The 21,148-nt window shown below is 42.4% G+C and overlaps 2 protein-coding genes across 3 annotated transcripts in view; one reads left to right on the top strand and one right to left on the bottom strand.

Annotated features, from left to right (window-relative positions):
• Positions 1–8,197, top strand: part of Vash2 (vasohibin 2) — a 38,271-nt gene extending 30,074 nt beyond the window's left edge. For both annotated transcript variants that reach the window (XR_007834674.1, XR_007834673.1), the window contains one exon: positions 8,087–8,197. The gene's annotated coding sequence lies outside the window, so the exon portion shown is untranslated. The remainder of the gene's footprint in view (positions 1–8,086) is intronic.
• Positions 67–20,173, bottom strand: Angel2 (angel homolog 2). The gene is made up of 9 exons (XM_051186642.1): positions 20,036–20,173; positions 16,252–16,577; positions 11,617–11,873; positions 10,160–10,229; positions 8,032–8,453; positions 7,084–7,210; positions 6,644–6,701; positions 3,928–4,091; positions 67–2,809 (listed from the first exon to the last, which is right to left on the bottom strand). The coding sequence occupies exons 1-9, from the start codon at positions 20,092–20,094 to the stop codon at positions 2,658–2,660; spliced, it is 1,635 nt and encodes a 544-aa protein (XP_051042599.1). The 5' UTR covers positions 20,095–20,173; the 3' UTR covers positions 67–2,657.
• Between the last annotated feature and the right edge of the window lie 975 nt (positions 20,174–21,148).

Genomic DNA, 21,148 nt, shown 5'->3' with positions numbered 1-21,148 from the left:
ACAGTTTAGGGGTGGCAGGCCAGCTTGTACTGCTCAGCATGTTTAACACAAAACCCAACACAGATGTACAAATATAATTTATTACAGCTTATAGGTACAAAGTACAAAGGACTCGATGCATTATAACCTTTTTTTAAACAAAGGATTAAAAGCTAGCAGATGTTAAATCCTGAAAGACAGGGTTTTAAGCATGCCTATTTTCTTGATGTCAAAGGGTACAGTAAAAACCAGACTATCATCACTCTACAGTTTCTCTTTGCATTTAAGACTTAGCCAGTGGGAGGCTGGGGAGATGGCTCAGTTAGAGGAGGACCTGAGTGTGAGCCCCAACACCCACATGAGAAGCCAGGTATCCACATGTAATCCCACATGAAGGAGGCAGAGATAGGAGAGTCTCAGCTTTGCTGTGTAGCCAGTTTACCTACTTTGGCATGTTCCAGGCTAGTGAGAGACCCTGTCTTAAAAATAAAAGGTGGATGGCACCTGAGAAATAACACCCAAGGCTTACCTTTAGACAGACAGACACACACACACACACACACTTTAGACTGTGATATCTGACTTCTGCAGGCAGCCAGATCACGATCACACACACACACACACACACACACACACACACACACTTTAGACTGTGAGATCTGACTTCTGCGGTCAGCCAGATCAGATTGTGCTTGGCAGGTAAACACAGGGCCCAGAGCTGTCAGCTCCTCTGTCAAGAACAGTAGAGAAAATAGATCATTTTTATTGGAGCTTTAAAAGCTTGTGAAAAGTGTCTGTGACCACAGATTAACACTGATAAGCTACAGCAATTTATAGGTTAACTGTACCAAAGTGAAGTACATGAAATGAGCCTAAACTCATAATATATTCGTCAGGATATAAAAACTTTTTACAGAGGTTTTAGGAATGTTAGCTTGTCAACAATGATATTTATAATAATTCACTCAATCCAGCACCCCATATTAAAGAGAGACAGTCACCACTGTAATTCTAACAGGACTCTTAGCACTGCACAAAGCACCACTGAAACTGGGCATCTTGGCACTGCGGTCACTACTGCCAATGGAAACCAGTCTTTACACTCTGCACCTAGGAGACCTATAACTAATCAATGAGTTAAAAATTTGAATTGTCAAGACTTACTAATTCAAAATATTCTATTAGTAAAACTCACTGTAGAAAAAGTGTAAGTAAGGACTTAGTAAAAATGCCTGTAATCTGATTCTACCATCTTAGAAAGCAGATGTACTTACATTTAAGTCTTTTACTGACACTTGCACAGGGCTAGCTACAGGGCTCATCAGACTTGCTGTGAGGCTTCGTGGACAGTGTGAGCCATGTCACCCTGCAGAAAGCTCAACCCTGCAGCCAACAGCTAATTGGATGTGAAGAGTGGCGTGTGGGGCTCCAAGTATAAGCTGTGCCTTGCTACACTCTGGCTTTTGCACTGGAGGAAATGAATAGCTGTATAGCTGCTACTTCTTTCCAAAGACCTTTTCTAGTATTTATACAAAATTGTTTCAACAAAATGTTACTCCTCACTCAAGGGCCTTCTACTGTCATTAAATACAAAGGGAAATGCAGGGGAACAGAAGCACAAGCAAGAATTTGCCATCTTTTTGTCTATCTTTGAGAACCGGGTCTTGCTTTGAAGCCCTGACTAGTTAGTCTGGACATACAATGGCTCTCCCACATACAGGCAACACAGATGTGCATGGCTGCACCTGGCTCATTGGCTTTCCTTGGGGCAACCCCTGTACAGGATAGGAGTGGGCTTCTATAAAGGGCTCTCTTTTTTGCATGTGTTTTCAAGACAGGATTTCACTGTGTAGCCCTGGATGTTCTGGAACTCACTCTGTAGACCAGGCTGGCCTCAAACTCAGAGATTCGCCTGCCTCTGCCTCTCAAGTGCTGGGATTAAAAGTGTGGGCTACCACCAAATGGCTTTTGTTATCTTTTTAAGACCGGGTTTCATGTAGCCCAGGCTGGCTTTAAACTTGCTATCTTGCTAAAGCTGGCTTTAAGTGGCTAATCCTGCCTCCACCTCCCAAATGCTAAGATTATAGGTATGTACCCTCATAATTGGCTAAGAGCTTTGCCCTCTTCTGAGAATAACCTAACAAAATGCAGACATACCCCACAGCTCAGGACAGCAGTGAAGTGGGTCGGTATGCTCTACAACTCAAGAGCATCATCGAGCCTCTTCAGAAGCTAATGTGGTTGGACACCTGTGAAAAGATGGCTCAGTGATTTCTAGGAATGGATGAGCTCTCAACAAGCACAGGCTCCTCTCAGTGAAATTAGGCCTCCAGAAAAAAGGCAACAACCTGAGCTTTGCAAGTCCTGGCAGGTCAACCAGAAAGCACTGAATTCATATCTGGAGGGCCAAGGAGATGAACTATGTTTTTAAAAAATGCTATTAACTTTACCAGAACTTAGAAGTTATTTATATCTTTTTACAATAAAGTATTTAGACATCAATTGTCAGGAAAATATTTCATTAAAAAAAGAAAACTTGTAAAGTTGTTTCTTCCAATCTGTTTCAAGCATATAGCAAATTCTGAAACCCACAGCACAACAATGAACAGCATGCAAACAGTTAAAAATATCTTTACAGCCTTTGAGAAGACAGAAAATTGTGTGAATGAGCAACAGAGTCAGAATTCAAGCCGAAATTTAGCCAGTAGAGGCAGGTGGTCTGAGGAGTTGTGTTCATTGGGAAGTCCATTCACAGTCCACAGGTCTTGTTCTGTAAGAAGCGATAGTCTAGCTAGAAGTTTCAAGCCCCCAACCAAAGCAACTTCAGCTCCTAGTTGAAGAAGCACATATTCAGTGAAACTGTCATTAAGCAGGCAAGTTTGTTTTTTAGAACAGTGAAACAGACCCTGAAGCCTACCAGAAAACTAATATGCAAGTTTTTTAGAATATAAAGTTTTGTGAAGTTATGACTAATAACCCTTAGACTGTAGAATCATGCTATTTGTGCCAGGTAATTTTTTTATCTCAATTTATAAAATTTATACCTTTGAAAAAGATTAACATAATAAAAAATGTTAAGAATTTGCATTGAGTGGTGGTGGTGCACGCCTTTAATCCCAGCACTCTGGAGGCAGAGGCAGGAGGATCTCTGAGTTAGACCAGCATGGTCTACAGAGTGAGTTCCAGTACAGCCTTCAAAGCTACACAAAGAAACCTTGTCTGGACCCCCTGCCCCTCCTCCCAAGAGAATGAGCCACCAAACTACTTAACTGCACAGAGCCAAGCTTGGCAAGGGCTGCTAAGGTGACTGCAGGGTAAGGTGAAATGATTTGAGTGCAGTCATTGCTCTCAGCTCTGGGGAGACCAGTGCTGCTAATCCATGACACTCCCATGCCACCTAGTGAAATCTGCAGGTGTGGCAACTTCCACGCTGTACTGTGCCCTGAGAGCAGGACACACTGGAGGGAAGGAACTGACTGGGAGAGAAGTAGCATCAGAAAAGGGGATGGGGTATGCCTTGTCTAGGACTCTAGATTTTTCCGAGTGTTTTTAGACTTCCAATTATCTCAATGTTTCCTGTTTTAAACCCTTCAATTGGCTTATTCAGGCTGCTTTCTTGAGCTATAACGGAAATGTTCTCCCAGTTCCATTTCTGAAAACCTTCACAAGCGTTCTCCCACAGGCCAGCACCTGGGTCAGCATGAGCAGTGTCTGTTGTCTGGCCCTGCTGTGAAGGCAGGGTTCATGGTGGAGAGTGGATGTTTGGGACTTAGAACTAGACTGTGACAGGCAGCTGAGGACACTTGTGTGGGGTCTGCCTTGGGCTGTTCTAAGATGCATCAATCTCCCCTATCTCACTTCTGCATCTACACCTTCACCTTCTGCTGAGGAGAGCTGTGGATCCCTGCCTGCCTTCCTCTAGTGGCTGTGGTTCCACACACTCCTCACCTGGACCCCTAGCAGCATCCTCCTTTTCTGCTGAGTAGAAAATATAATCAACGGTTATGGCGCTTTGGGAATGGCAGGTGGTCACCTCTGGAAGTCCAGTGCCAGGAAGGTAATGAGAGTAGACAGATGACAAGCTGAAGTGGTGCTGGAGATGCGAAGACACACTGAAGTGAAGAGGGAAGGGCTCAGTGTCCACCAAAATTTCATTGTAAACAATCTCCCATCTAAATTTCCTTCTCACTCCATTCCCAGACTAAGACCAGCACACTTTTCATTGTTTACTCATTTGATTTTGTTTTCCAGACAAGGTCTTACATTATAGCCCAGGCTTGAGTGGAACTTGCATCATAGCTTAGGCTGGCCTCAAATGTATGGCAATCCTTCTGTCTCAGTTGCTCGAATAGTGGTATATGTGTAAGCCATCATGCCTGGCTTTTTTGAGAGTTTCATTATGTAGCTCAGGCTTGCCTCCATCTTTTGAGATAGCCCAGGCTGGCCTCCATTTCATGACACTTCTGCCTCAACCTCCTGAATGTTATGATGACAGATATGAGACATGTTTCACTGAAATAAACCATATCCTCTCCTTTACTGATGACAGTGATACGTGTTTGAGAGCCTCCATGTAAATACTAAGCATGCACTCCTAAGCACCTTGCATATTATGGTTGTTTTTAAGGATGCTCTAAGTGGTTAGTGCTATGTAGGGCTTTAGGACCCTCCTGACCTCTGCTGGCAAAGAAGCCACAGGCATGTCATCCTTCTGCTGCTCTCAGGACAGCTGCCAGAGTGGCTCACATTTACTGCTGCAAAGACATGTCATGTCATAGACAAAAGGGTTAAAGATTATTTTCTAATATGTCATGAATTTTAAGAGTGATTTATGCTATAAAGGAGAAATAATTTTTTAGAACATTTTAAAGTTCACTCAACAAACATTTATCAAACATCTACTTAATTCTATACAACACTGTAGATGCTGAGGGACACATAAAAATGTGGCTCAGCAATTAAGAGCACTGGATACTTTTCCAAAGGACCTGAGTTCAGTTCCCAGCACCCACATGGTAGCTCACAACTGTCTATAACCCTGGTTCCAGGGAATCTAACACCCTCTCTTACACATACAGGCCAAATACAATGCACATGAAGTAAAAATAAATTGGGGGAAAAAAAAAGTGGGCTGCCAGGCAGTTGTGACACACACCTTTAATCCCAGCACGTGGTAGGCAGAGGCAGGTGGATCTCTGTGAGTTTGAGACCAGCCTGGTTTACAGAGCGAGTTCCAGGACAGCCAGGGTTACATGGAATAAACCTGTCTAAAAAACAAACACAACAAAAACCACAACCCGCCTACCTTCCAACTTTTAATGTCTAAGGACTTACATTTACAAGCCTCACTAAATGCAAAAGGTGGTACATGCCTATAATCTCACATGTGGGAAGCTGGAGCTAGCCTGGGCTACACAGTAAGACACAAAAATACATTAAAAATCCTCAAGCTGCTACCTACCAGTGTTTCAGTTTATAGACAAAAGCTGTGCAGAAGCACACTGATCTCACATAATGTGATAGTTAGGGGCTGGACATGACATACAGATAAGTTACCTGGAGGATAAGGAGGGCAAAATCTCAAGGCTAGTCTGGGCTACACAGCAAAATCTTGTGAGACATCTAATTACTCAAAACCACTCATTGTCATACTGCTGAATTTTCACTCTACTTGAAATGTTTAATCACTTTTTCAAAATTGTTTTTTTTTTTTTTTCTCCCCAAGATAGGGTTTCTCTGGAGCTTTGGAGGCTGTCTTGGAACTAGCTCAGTAGACCAGGCTGGCCTTGAACTCACAGATCTGCCTGTCTCTGCTTCCCAAGTGCTAGGATTAAAGGTGTGTACCACCACTTCCCAGCCAGAACTGCTTCTTTCCTTACTAGGTTATTTATAAGAAACTATTTTCTTAGGACTGGAAAAAATGGCTCGCCAGTTAAGAGCAAAGACTGCTCTTCCAGAGGGCCGGGGCTCAATTCCCAGCACCCACATGGCAGATAACTGTCTATAACTCCTGTTCCTAGGGACCTGATTCCTGCATATAGACACATTTGCAGGCAAAATACCTATGTATTTTTCTCAAAATAACAAAGTAAAACAGAAAAGAATGAGGATAAACTGAAGGAGATAACACTTATAATGTGAAAAAAATCTGAGTTGTAATCTAAGATAAACATCTTAAAAATGTTAAAGAGACAAGCAAGATGTAGGTCTGTCTGTCTTGACATATTAACACAAACCCACTTCTCAATCAGCCCAAACATCCAGGTTATTATCTTTTTAAACTGATACAAGCTTCTGTTCTCTGCTTCTGATGGTTTTCCTTCGGTTTATGAGAAAATGACAATGCCATCTCTATGGCATGGTGTCTGTGCCAGTGCCTGTAGACAGATCTAGCTCGTGACTCTGAAAATCTCAGAGTTCCTGGGCACTTCATGCCCACATGCGTGCCAAGCATGCTCCCTGAACTCTCACAACCCATGTAGGTAAATGCAACCTTAGAGATGCCTGGTTCTCAGTTACAAAGCAGCAGTAAGACTGGAATTCACGTGTGTCAGTCTTAAACCCTTCCAGGTGTTTAAACTTTGCCAGGTAGAGTAGCATCGACTTTGTTTAGTTTTTTGCCATACCCAGTCAAGACTGCTTACTGTTGCTCCCCAGAACTCACTTTTCAGCTGACATGAGAACCTCTGTCTTCTCCAGCTGAGCTTGTGTTCGGTCACTGTCTGAAAGAGCAGAGGGAAGCATGTCAATCCAGTGTGCATATTATTTGTTCCAGTTTGCCACAACAGAGCTTTCTCTAGAGCCACGTTCATGACATGTCTAGTTTTGCTGTCTGCTTAAATGTTTGAACCTATGGCTGTTCTACAGAATGGGGAGGGGGGATGCAAACAACTCTAAGGCAACATGCAAGTTATTCATGAACAATGTTGGAATTTAACTTTTAAAAATGAAATATGAAACATTAAAAGAAGGATGAGCAAACAGCTATTTATATTTATATACATGAGCATCATGCCCAAGATGCTGAAACTGAAATTTTAGCATATGTCTCCACAGAAAAGACCATTACCCAGAAGACTGCCAAAATGTACTGCAAACACTCACCTGTCTTTTCTACTCTGGGAACCTGCTGTGCCTCATATACACAGTTCTGAGAGATGCCTAGGTCTGGGGGCCAAATTGGAATAGATAAAATTCTCTGTCCCCGTGAAGACTGTTCCTGGCCAGATACCTGCACAGAATTTCAACAGGCATCTTAAGTGAATAGACTAACTAATTTATATGTTGAAAATTTTGAATCTTAATAAAAGTAATCAGAAATGGTTAAGCATAGCCCTCATTTTATATGATTACAAACTACCATCCAAAAACAGTTTGGAAAGCACTCATCATTAACATGGAAATCATAGGCTTTCGCATGCATATTTTCCTCATTTGAATATCTAGGTATCTATAGCTTCCCAGTAATATTATCTTACTCTTTCTGCTACCTGTAATATAGTTTCTGTTGTATCAAATGCTGTGATTAAATCCAATTTAAAACTACCACTGAAAACTCTGTGGTGGAAGATTTATTCCAGTTAAACTGAAAATCAAATGATCTAAAACAAGCAGAAAAGCATGGAAATATCATTCAAAGCCCAATAAAAATGATTCTAAACTGAAGAAAAAAAGTATTTCAGCACTACACAAGACATTCCTATGTAAAGAAAAGCTTAAACAATGAATATTAAATTACTATATTGCCCAAGTCCAGCATTCAGAACTCCTCCTACCCTTAACCCATGTGAAAGGGGGCTTTCAATTTATCCTTGTCTGTCAACATTTTTTTCTACCAGCTAATTCCTTCAAACAAAATCCTTCCAAAGTGGGAAAGATAAAATCAAACTAAGCGAACAAAGCCACATATTCCTAACTGAGGTATCAGATTGCCTAGTGGTTTTCACACAGCCATGCTATGACCACCCTCACTCAACAATGACTGACTGGTTCCCTCATTCTGATGGGTAGAGCAGTTGAGGCCCACTTCCTACAGATAAAGTAAGCACTTGCCTTTCCAATCGCAAGTCCTTCATAATTCAGTTTTCCTTCCTTTATGAAACTATAGAGTGGAGAACCAGGAACAGAATTAAAGTCACCACACATGATGATGGGACAGAAGCTGCCGTCTTTCTGATGGGCCACACTGGAAATCTCTGCAAGCAGCATTGCCAATTGGGTGAGTTTAATGTCTCCTCGCCGTGGGTTATACAGCAGATGTGTGTTAGCTACACAGATGGAGGGGGACGCAGCATGTGGGATCCTGGGCTGTAGGAGTAATACCAATCCAATGTTGTCCCTGTCCAGCAGAGGAATGTCACGGCGGCAGAACTCCACTGGGTTTACTGACAGGAGTGAGAATTTGGAGTGTTTGAAGCAAATGGCACAGCCGTCGGGTTTCCTTCCTGTCTTCATTTTATATTCACAGTGATAACCTAGAAGGAGTGAATTTAAAAGGGAGAGGCTGTATATCAAAATACATTCCTCTTGATATTTTACAGCAATGTTTGACAAAGCATGTGCTGTAAGACAAGATGCTAGTCTGTGTTAAAACTAAAGCTTAGGGCTAGAGTCGAGGGAGACCATGGGCCCAGCTAGTCTGAGTGTTTTAACATTAGCAATTAAGAAAATAAATTCTATATCTTATTTCTTTTTTCTCTTCCTCTCTTTTGTGGTATGGTGTTGGGGATCAAACCCAGGGCCTCACACATACTAGGCAGGCACTCTACCATGGATCTACATTCCCAGCTCAATGGTCTTCTGAGACAGGGATTCAATATGGATTCCTTGAACTTAATATGTAGCTCCAAGTGGCCCTGAACTCCTGATCTTAATGCCTCAGCATCCCAAATGCTAAGACTGCAATGAGGCCACCACACCACATACCTTGTAATGTCTAACCAAGCAGAGAGCAAGCTCCCACACTTGTAATACAAGCATTGGAAGGAAGCAGGTGCATTATGAGTCTGAGCCAACCTGGGTCATACAGCAAGACCTTGTCTCAAAACCAGTATACCTAGTAACTTTCTTTACTGGCAGACTTAACCCTTCAACTCAGTCATGACAAGGATAGTAAGGCCTTACAGTAATTTATCCTGATCTTTTTGCCCCTCTTTCCCCATCTCATCTCTGTGGACCACAATGCCTGAATACATGTCAACACCAGAGCCTTTCCTATGCTAGCTGTGCTGGCTAAGGATGCTCTAGGTACACCTCAACCTTCTCCTCCTCCAAATCTTTGTTCAAGCTATTTACTTATGCACATCCCACAAAGGAGGCCAGCTACTGAGACAGTGTTGTGCTCACTTTCTGGAGCAGAGTAAAGTATAGGCAGGCATCAGAAAACACTAAGTAAGTGAATGCCACGTGGGCATTTTCCTATTTCCTGCCTATAAATCAAATCCTAGAAGCTTCTTCATCAAACAAGGTTTTATCTTTTATCTGCAAGGCTATGGTAAAGCCTGCTCTTGAAGGCCTAGTCACTATCTTGAGCAACACAGACCAGCAGAGGTATAGCAGTTGAGTGATTCCTGGAAACATTTCCCTTTTAAGATCAGATTAACATGACATTTCCAGCAGAAATGCTTCAATATTTTCTGGACATTTAGAAATAGACATTACATTTTCAAAACTAAGTTATACCAAAAAGGGCCAGAGATGGCTCAGCAGTTAACAGCACTAGCTGTTCTTGAAGAGAACGTGTGTTTACTACTAGCACCCATATGCTAGCTCATAACTGCTTGAAAACTATAATTCCATAGGCTCCAATGCCCTTTTCTGATCTCCACAAACTTGAGCCTCACACATGGTACACAGACATACACACAGACAAAACACATACATAAAATAATAAATAACTGAAATTCAAAAGTTATCCTCGGAGCTAGAGAAATGGCCCAGTGGTTATGAGCACTTGCTGCTCTTCCAGGGGACCCAGGTTTACTCCCCAGCACCAGTAGTGGCTCACAACCACCTGTAACTACAGTTCCAGGACATCTGACAACCCTTTCTGACATCGTGAATGCAGGCTAAACTTACACACATAAAAATAAATCTTTAAGAGTTAAAAAAAAAAAAAATGCCAGTCAGTGGTGGCATATATCTTTAATCCCAGCAAAAGTAAATAAAGGTTACATTGTACCCAGTGATTCCAGACTTGGCCTGATTTCTGTTCCATAATGATCTTCTTGAACTTCCTGTAGACAAAGCACCTTGAAGAAAACAGTTGTTTAAATTAACGAGTTCTATTTATACTGAATTAAAACACAGATGCAAATATGAATTCCATTTTTACATCAGCATGGAAATCAAAGTCACATATGTACCTTTTCTTATTTCTAGACTAAGTAATACATAATGCTCTTCCTTATTATTTTTTTGTTCATTTATTCAAGACAGGGTTTCTCTGTGTAGCACAGGCTGTCCTGGAACTCACTCTGAAGACCAGGCTGGCCTTGAACTCAGAGATCTCACTGCCTCTGCCTCCCAAGTGCTTTGGATTAATGGCATATACCACTACTGTCGGCTTTTTTTTTTTTTTTTCTTTTTTTTTAACTTTTGGGGAAAAACTATTGCTCTCAAATATTTTGTATCACAAGAAATATGTTTCTAAACATTTTATATCTCAAAGCCATGACTCACTCATATGGAATAGCACTCTTACCATTCAAAGTGATCTATTTCCCGAAAGAACTTTTCATACTTTTATATATAAGGCTATCGTTCCTGATTTCTATGTTCATCACAACTGAGTTTTTGAGTATCACTATATAACTCAGAGCAGCCTTGAACTCAGAGGGGTCCTTCTGTCTAGCCAAGTGCTAGATTATAGACATGTATCATCACACCTGGCTTGGGAAATTTTATTTTTACTTTAGATATGAATGTTTTGCCTGAATTTCTGTGCACCATGATCATGTAGTGCCCACAGAGGCCAGAAGAGGGTGGCAGATCCCCAAGAACTAGAGATATAGATGGCTGTGAGCTGCCATGTGGGTGCTGGGAATTGAACTTGGATCCTCCAGAACAGCCAGTATTCTTAAGCACTGAGCCATCTCTCCAGCCATATGAGTCCTTTCCTAAGAGACTAGTTTCTTTCCAGTATCCTTCCTGCCAAAAACAAAACAAAATAACCTGTTTCCTTAGCTGGGCATGGTGGCACATGCCTGCACTTGGCACTGGATGTAGGTAGAGACAGGAAAACCAGGAGTTCAAGGTCATCCTAGGCTACACAGAAAATCTGAGGCCAATGTGAGCTATTAGAGGTCCTGTCTTAAAACAAACAAAAAAGCAATTGACATTTCTTTAAATGTTATCATCTTACCATGTAGATAATTTGTGTACAAATTATTGAAATTTCAAGTCCAGTATTTTTAATTAAAATGCTCCATCTGATCCTCAGAGTTGACCAACACTTTAAAACTTTCCAGTCTTTTGAAAAGCTAGGTGATTATTTCACAGTGACCAATAACAAGGAAGCCATACCTCGATAACAGCAGCTCCTTACCCCAGACAACATGCAATAAAACACTGGCTAGGAATGCACAATCAACCACGTCCTCCACAGAAGAAAAGCTTGATACTGCTATACACACTTACATCTGCATCAAAATGCTTGATTTCTTTCAGAATATTGGGAAACCGAAAGCTCCAGTGTAGCACTGGGCGCCGGCAATGTCTGTAAAGATGTGAATTGTCCTCCAGTAAATCTTGGGAGAGTATATTGTAAGACATCACTGAAAAGTCAAACTTTTCTTCATTGTCCTCACACGTGGAGTCAACATTTTTGTCTTCTAGGTCCTTCGTTTTTTCTTTATTATGGCTACATAAATACTCCCAATTCCTTTTTATCGTTCCTGTTAAAATACATTGGATAAAATAAAAAGAATCAATCAAAAGGAGACCAGATGATTTTCTGTACACAAATACTTTTTCACTTAAGACTCCCACAACCACTGAGTAAAATGTTTTTCCTTGGAAGCAGCACCCTAATAGTGACTAGTTAAAAGCTGTCACCAGGAAGGCTGACTAGACAGCACATCTTTCTGGAGGCTGCATTTTCCATTTGTCTCTAGTTCAGAAGACTTCCATCAGTTATGCTTAGCATTCTTTAATGCAATGAGAGACTCTGCCAGAGCCAGCTTTCCAGAGATGATTTCCTAGCACATTTCATTCTATATCAAGATCACCAGTTACCTTAGTTTAGAATTCTGGTTTATGCAGGAACCGAGGGTTGTACAGAATGAAAATATGTGAGAACAGGGTTTAATGTCTAAAATGTTAAAGTGAAGAGGCACAGACAGAGTGAACAAAACGAATTGTTACAAAGTATAGATGACAAGCAGAAGGTGGGGGCTCACACCTTTAATCCCAGCACTGAGGAGGCAGAGGCATGCGGAAATCTGTGAGTTCGAGGCCAGCCTGGTCTACAGAGTGAGTTCCAGGTTAGGCTCCAAAGCTACACAAAGAAACCATGTCTTGAAAAACCAAAGAAAAAAATACAGATGATAAAATGAGCCTTGTAATATAGGGATACCAAAACACGAGTTAACATGACATTACAGAATGCTGTAGACAACAAACAGCAGAAGCTGGTGAATGAGCTCTGCATACAACTACCAGGTATGCAGAACAGATCACACTCTGCAAAGACATAGCATTCTTTGAAAAGGCAATGAAAAGTAGATAGAAAAATATGAGATTCTATAGTTAGAGATACTCCTCGACTGAGAAATTATCATTTTCTGAAGGTGCGTATGTATGAATATATATGTATATATAATATACTTTTTATATGTATGTATATACACATGTAATATATATGTATATATATGGGTACACATATATATAAATATACACATATCCAGGCCTGGTGGCACATGACTTCCAAGCCTTCCACCTCAGGAGGCTGAAGCAGGAGGATCAAAAGTTCAGCGTTAGCCTAGTTTACACGGTATGGTCAAGGACTGCTTGACCTATGTGTAGTGAGATTAAAAAATAAAAACAACAACAATAAAAAGGGTGGGGGCTGGTAATTACTTAGTTGTTGAGCACTTATCTAGCAAATGGGTTCAATGCCTAGTGTCAAAAAATAGCAAGTGAATATATCCACCTTTGACTTTGTGTCTTGTTATGTCACATTAGTGAGGATATATGCTTAATGTCATAGAGGTCATGAGAAAAAGATGGAACATTAAGTTAACCCACAAATTCAACACTGAGGAGAAAACCTACCCAGAAGAGAATAAATTTGGAGATGGCTAGCAAAGCATGCTGAGGGTAAATGACAGCTTTTAGCTATCTTCCTCTATCCTGCACGCAGGTTTTCATTGTCACTAGCCTACAATGCCTAAAATTCTAAGTGAAACTGCCTGAGCATGGTGCCTACACCCGTAATCCCACCCAACTCAGGAGGCTAAGGCAGGGGGAATGCCAAGAGTTTGAGGCCAGCCTGAGCTACAGTGTGAGTCCCTGTCTCCAAAACCAAACCAAGTAAAACAAAAAGGAAACAGACCAAAACAGTAAACTTACATACAGAGTGAAAAGGAAATATGCTACTATGCTGTCAATAAAGTATACTGTGGGAAGCTCATTACAGCATGCTAGTTTCCTCAGCGTCTAAGCATCTACCTGCTGCACGGAGGGTTAGACGTTTGACCAGACAGAGGGTAATCAGTGTGATTAGTGAGGGCTGGATGGACTGAGGGAGCTAATGGTAGAAGATGCTAAGGGAAGGGCTCCAGAAAAAGGTGGAAAGAAAGAAAATCAAAATAGAGAAAAATCTTTTGAAAATACAGAATTCTGTCCAAAGCAGCCTCAGGCCCAGGTGAGTGAAAGTTAGCCCTTCCCTATCTTACACTGAACATGGAGAATATTCCATCGCAAATGCTTAAAAATAAGGCTTCACAAAGATACTAACAGTTACAATACCCAATCACAAAATGGGGTGTTCCCTGATGTTTCAACCACAGACTGAAATTTTCATAAGATGGAAGGGCTCCATCATGCAATGTGCAAGCTTTCACCCCCAATACAAGCAAGATCCTGTCACTACCTCAATGACAAAAAAATGATCTAAAACATTCATTGTTTCTTATAAAACATGTACATACAGTGTACATGAAATACATGGAGATTGTGTCCTGCTAAGAACTTTGTAATGGCACTTCTTAAATAAACCAGGACCAATGGACACCTGATTAGTATGGTTGCTTTCCAACTTTAGAGCTCATGGAGCTGTTTGGCATTGCTTTTCCTATACCAAATACACCACATTTGTGCTGAGTGAGTGGGAAACACAGTCCGTCCTGACCACATTTGTTTTTACTAAACAGACCAAGTGTGTTCAAATGCTAGGTTCCACGGAGGACTTCTTCAAAATCACTGGCACAGTGAACAGTCTCTGGCTGTCACATACTTTACAATAAATTCACACTGCAAAAGCTTATATACCTTCCATGTCAGGAGGAACAAGGTGATCACAGCAGAGAAGAGAGATGAATCAAAGAAAGTAAGCAATAGGCCTGAGCAGGTATTGGGATGCCTAATTACAAAGTCATAATTGTGTCACACAAATCCTTCAAATACTTTAAAGTGATAGGCAAATTAGTAATGCTGTTCTCTTGATGGAAAAGTATTAGTGAAATAGCGGGAATCACATATATGACTTAACGAAGAGCCTTTTCCTTATTCTCAACACCTAGGAAGAATGGACAGATAAAAAGTCAGGTAGCAATCGGAGATTATCAGTATATAAATGTAATTCCCCATCTAGTTCTGGGAAAACACCACCACCACAGTTTTTTCAGTAGTCACTATGAAGCCAATATTATGTCAGGCATGTCGATAATCTCATTTTGTTTTTAACAGACATTCAAAATAGCTATTATTTATTACACTAGAAAAACCAAGGAGCACAGGTTAGGTGACCTTTCCATGTGACAGGGACAGAGCACACATGAGGGTAGGGTGTGCTTCTTAAACTTTACCATGCTAATGTTGCAAGTCAAAATTCCATCTGAGAGCACACAGAATTACCAAACGGCTGCAAGAGAGGAGTGTGAATTGGCCTAATGAACAGCAAACACAAATGAAAAAAACAGGGTCCTCTTAAGGACCCTGGTTTCAATGTTTCATACGACTACTTACTTCCATATGCTACAGTTACACGTTACACACAGATTTCCATGGCCGAGGACTTAGTGTTTACTTACATGCGTGCGTTTATTTGAAATAGCTCTTTGTAACTGTAGCAATTAATTTCTGCCTTGGGAACCAGGTGAACCCCCAGAGAACTTTGTGGCAACAAATGACAAGGAGCCTGAACACTGAGGGTTCAGGAGATCTCTTTCAGCTCTGCCTCAGCTCCTACACACCAACACCCATGCAGCCGCCTCTAAAGTCCAGTAAGAAAGGCAATCCGAGCGAGTTCTTACATACCTCAATACACACTGGGGTTAGAGTGGGATGGGAGTGCCTGAGTCTAGAAGTGAAACAGCACGAGAAAAGCAGATGGAATCAATGTATGTATTTTTAAGAGTTCCACAAAGCTAAGACATGGCTCCCTCTCTAAAAGATAATTCTGACTTTTGAGTTTCTAGGACTGGGCACGTAGCTCAGTGGCACAAGTACACGGTGCTGGGTTCAATCCCTAGCATCGGAAAGAAGAAAAATAAATAGGTAAGCTATTTATAGACTCTAATTCAGGAAATACAGATTCAACATGCTAGAATCTTATCCTGCAACATTTTATTTATGGTTGTTTCTAATAAAAGATTCTTTTATATTATATATTTAAAGTCACTATTAAAATGAAAACACAAAATTACATTATTTTAGATCAGAAATTTCTACTGGTAATCTAAGTCATCAAAGACTTTTCAAAAACTGCTGGACATGAAAACTACTCTTAAACTTTTCATTTTTATCTACTTCTGTTTTTTCTACAATGTTATTCAATCAGTAGAGTCATTCTCTACTTTTATATTCTTATATGGTCTACTAAGTACTCACACAAACTACATAAATCTACTTATATTGTTTTATAATCCTTTTCTACATTTATAGAACAGACATAGTTGAAAATAAAGACACCATTCCTAACAGAATAACTACTGGCTAAAAATAAACACTAACATCTCTAAAATATGGAGAACGGTTCATGTTTAGATAGGATTGCTTCAACTTAGCCTATCGTTACATCTATTCCTTTACCAAGATAAACATCTCCTTTACCATGGCATTTTCTTCGTTTGGATGAGGGCTCATCTCTGTCAGAGTTCATGATGTAACTGGAGAGATGGATTAAGGATGTGTTGCTCAGATGGTCAGGTCTCCAATTGTAGTACTGAAACTGAATTCCAGACTCAAAAAGAAGAGGTGGTCTACAGTTCAGTGAGAAATGCCTGCTACTCAGGTATGGGTAAGGAGCACGTGAGTAATGGCCAGGCCACCTCAGACAACCGGAAATGTGTCTGTTCCAGCAATACCTCTGCAGATCCTCACACGGTGTGGTCCAGTCTTGACCCAAACTCTTCAGAGGATAGGGAAACATGGAATACCTAGAAGAAATAAAGATACTCCTTGAGGTACCACTTTTTGTTTAGCTATAGTACATAAAATCCAAACTATTTTCTTCAGGTGAGATGTCATCTTATATTTAAATTTACTTCTAAATCTGTGAAGGATAGCTAGTCAGTAGTGGTGCACTGTGGTGATCTAACAAATAAAGCTTGTCTGAAGATCAGAGTGTAAAACTAGCCACACCAGTTAGCCACAGAGGCCAGGCAGTGGTGGTACATACCTTTAATCCCAGAAAAAGGAGGCAAAGGCAGATAGATCTCTGTCAATTCAAGGCTACATGAAATTGATCCAATCTAAAAGAGAAACACAGCTCACACTTTTAATCCTAGCACTAAAGAGGTGGAGACAGGAGTGATGTGACTGGGCAGAGAGAGGAGACCAGAGAGAGAAGCAGTCTAAGGAGCAGTGCAGTCTGAGGACAGCATCTTCCCTTCAGTCTGAGCATTGTAGAAGTGAGAACTCTGTAGTGGCTGGCTGCTTTGCTTCTCTGATCTTCAGGATTGACCCAATATCTGACTCTGAGTTTTTATTATTAAGAACTATTAGGCCAGGCGGTGGTGGTGGTGGTGCACACCTTTAATCCAAGCATTTGGGAGGCAGAGGCATATGGATCTCTGTAAATTTGAGACTGGTCTGGTCTATAAGAGTTAGTTCTAGAACAGGCTCCCAAGCTACAGAGAAACCCTGTCTTGAAAAACAAACAAACAAATAAACAATTAGAATTAGTGCTACAGTGCACACCTTTCATCCCAGAACTGGGGAGGCAGAGGCAGGTAGATTTCTGAGCTCGAGGTCAGCCTGGTCTACAAAGTGAATTCCTGAACCGCCAGGGCTACTAAACAAACAAGAACCCCAAATCCTTGGGATGGAGGGATGGCTCAGTGGTTAAGAGCACTGCTGTTCTTCGAGAGCATCCGTGTTCAATTCCCAGCACTCACGTGGTGGCTCACAGCTGTTTGTATTTCCAGTTCCAGGGGATCTGATGCCCTCACAGAGACAAAAGACTGATGCACATAAGGATGAAGGGAAGCATGCATGGTTAACTAAGCACCAATACCTCAATGCTCTCTCCCTAAACAGCCATTGTTGGTATTCTCAATACTCAGCAAGAAAATACCAGTGAGGTTCCCAAGACACCATATATGCCCAAAAACATCCATCCACAATTCACTGAGAAGTTAAACCACTAACATAGTAGTATTTAGATTTCTAGCACCAGAAACTCAACAGACAAATAAAGCCCACAGCAAACAAAACTAAATATTAGAATGTAGGAAAAGGTGTGTCTCCTTCAAACTTGAGTAAAAACATATTTTGGAATAGTGGGTTATTTTGTTTTTGAGATAGGATTTCTGTGTAAAACAGCCCTAGCTGTCCTGGAACTCACTCTGTAGACCAGGTTGGTCTTGAATTCACAGAGATCCACCTGCCTCTGCCTCCAAAGTGCTGGGATTAAAGGCTTGTCACCACTGCCAGGTTTGGAATATTATTTTTATGCTGAAGTTAAATTCTTCCCAAACACCTGTAAAGCTAAAATATAAAAATCGTGGAAGGGTTCTGACTTGACAAAGCTACTTCCCTTACTAACCCATGGGTGGAGAACATGCTTTTCCATTCTTAGGAATATTTCCACTATTTCCTCATTCTTAGGAACACAGCCCCACAAGGGTTATTTACCAGGAATCCATCTATACTCCATGCTCAGTGGTATGCATTTAAGCAAAGCACTCTAAGATCACTTCCTGTGTGTAAAGGTGCATGTGCTTGTGTGCCCAGAGGCTCACATCAGCTATCTTCCTCTATTGTTTTTGACCTTATATTTTTAGACAAGAGCTCTCATTGAACTTGGGAGCTCCAACTATTGAGGTTATAAACACAAGTTTCCAGCAAAGGTCCTTGTGCTGTACCAGACAGCACTTAACGAGCAGAGCCATCTTCCCAGCTCACCAGGCTTGTGTTTAAGAGCTGGCTGCTCTCAACTTTCAGAAAGCACCGAATCTTTCTTATTGCATTCTCTGGCAAAATGTTAGGATTCAGACGACTATCACCAATAGGATTCTGCTTGAGTTGCATTTACTACAAGCTATCTTTCATTTGAAAATATTTAGCTTTGTTTATATATTTGAGACTTAATAGTCTCAAACTGCTCTCTAAACCAAACTGACTGAAAATCTTTATTTACACTATCTTGCTGCTGGCCATCAATGTCATTCAGCACTTGGACCTTTTTATTTTTTAAATTCAAAAAGAATTTTTTGAATCAGGCATAGTGGCACACACCTTTTGATCCCAGCACTCAGGATGCAGAGTTCAAGACCAGCTGGTCTACAGAGTTAGTTTCAGGACAGGCTCCAAAGCTATAAAGAAACCCTGTTGTCTCAAAAAACAACAACAAAAACAAAAAAACAAACAACCCAAACCTTTTCTTTTTGAGACAGACGTACCATGCAGGACAGGTTGGTCTTGAACTCTTAAATCCTGTTTCACACCCGCACCCTCAGTGCTCAAGTTGTCCTTTTCCATCTTGGTATGTAATTATACTGCCACCTGCACTGTGGCACGTATTCTTTGGATTGACAGTTATTTATACCATTATCTTTTTTGAGGACCAGAACCTCTCTATTTACTAAGCCCAGTCTCTACCCAGAGGCTGTACAATGCCAGACACACCGCTGGTACTTAGAAAACACTGTTCAACTGAGTGCCATAGGAACCAGTCATAACGGAGTTATGTAATGATGCTGTGCTATTTCCCACGCGTGGCACACCAGACGGTTTTAAAGGTTACACAAACCTTTGGAACATTAGCGTACAAGTCTTTCAAGTTTATTAGAGAAAACCCACAATCCCAATCCGTGCATCAAATCTGAGATTCCGCGAGCACTATTTGGGGTGACACTAATAGAGGCAGCACGTACTGTTGGCGCTTTAAAATTTAAAGTGAGCAATTTTTTTAATTTTGGAGGCGGAGTTTTACTCTAATCCCAGGCTACCCTCAAATTCATAGCTATCCTCCTGCCTCAGCCTCCTGAGTGTTGAGCCATCTCGCCCGACTCTCAATGAAATGAATTTAAAGAAAAACTCCCGGGATGGGGCGAGAGCTTGAGGGTGCCGGTGAAAGTTGGCCTCCGCGCGACCGAAGTTTGCGAGCAGAGGGCAATGGCCCAGCCACCCTGGGGCGCGCAGCCTCCGTCCGGGCCAGGCTCGCGCGCGGGCGGCGGCGAGCATGGAGGCCGCGCGAGCGTAGCCGGACCCCGGAGGCCGCCGCCCGCCCAGCCGGCCACCCGGCCGGCCAGCCGCCCGCGCGTTACCTCTCCCTGGGCGCCGCCAGGCGCGTCCCCGCGCGGACCCTCTTCCTCCGCCTTCCTCCCGCGCCCGCCCCGCCCCGCCCCGCCGCGGGCCGCCCGCCCCTCCCCGTCCGCCGCCCGCCACTGACCGGCCTCGCCCCGCCACACAGCGGCCGTAGCCCCTCCTCACACAGCGCCACGTCTCCATCTTGGCTGTCTGCGCGCGTGCAACGCCCAGGCCCGCGGCTGCGCCTCAGCCCCGGACGCTCGCAAGGCCCCGCCGCATCTCCACCGCTCCGGTTCGGCTCGGCTCGGCTCGGCTCGGCTCGGCTCGGCTCGGCTCGGCTCCGGACCGGCCGCTAGGCATGCTGGGAGGAGCGTATCGCCACAGGCTGGGCCGCCATCTTGCCTTCTGGGCAATTCCTTAGGCGGCACGGCTCTAGGCATGCGCAGAGCGTGCGCGCGCAGCCGTTTCTGCGTAGGGCAACTTTCCGGACCGCCTTTTAAAGGAACAGAAAGCTGTTTCCGGACGGCTTTATTAAGACCTAGTCTGGCCCCCGGTGGTGGTGCACGCCTTTAATCCCAGCACTGGGGAGGTAGAGGCAGGTGGATCTGTGTTCGAGTGCAGCCTGGTCTACAGAGCTACTTCCAGGACAGGCTCCAAAGCAATTCAGAGAAACCTTGGAAAAACAAAAAGTCTGGGCTGGTGTGACTTGATTTGCTTTTACGTGCTTGGTTGGATCCAAACCTCGTTAAGGAAATACTCTCCTGTGGGTTCCCGTCGAACTGCGGGCTTCAGGTTTTTATAAACGCGTTTGGGGAAATGCATCTTTTTAAATTTTATTTATTTATCATGTATACAGTAGAGTCTCTGCATGTATGCCCTCAGGCCAGAAGAGGGCATCAGATCTCATTACAGATGGTTGTGAGCCACCATGTTGTTCCTGGGAATTGAACTCAGGACCTCTGGAAGAGCAGCTAGTTCCCTTAACCTCTAGCCATCTCTCCAGCTCCTGGGGAAATACATCTTAACAAGATTACTGAGATTCACTGTAGAAAAATTAGTTCCACTGTGTCCCAGACCATATTTAAAAGAAGCTTTTACTACAGGTTAAATAATGACCAAGATGGAACTTGGGCAGGACCACTCCCTGGAACTTTGAAGCTGAGCAGCCCTGCGATCCCTGTTGTGCTTTTATGCTCGGAGACTCAGGCCACCGTACTTTCTCATTAGATTTTGCTATTGTGTTAAGAACTACAAC

Source organism: Phodopus roborovskii, unplaced genomic scaffold (genome assembly GCF_943737965.1).
Source record: "Phodopus roborovskii unplaced genomic scaffold, PHOROB, whole genome shotgun sequence".
NCBI lineage: Eukaryota > Metazoa > Chordata > Mammalia > Rodentia > Cricetidae > Phodopus > Phodopus roborovskii.
Note: the sequence above shows the minus strand (reverse complement) of the source record. Positions and strands in the feature narration are given on the sequence as shown.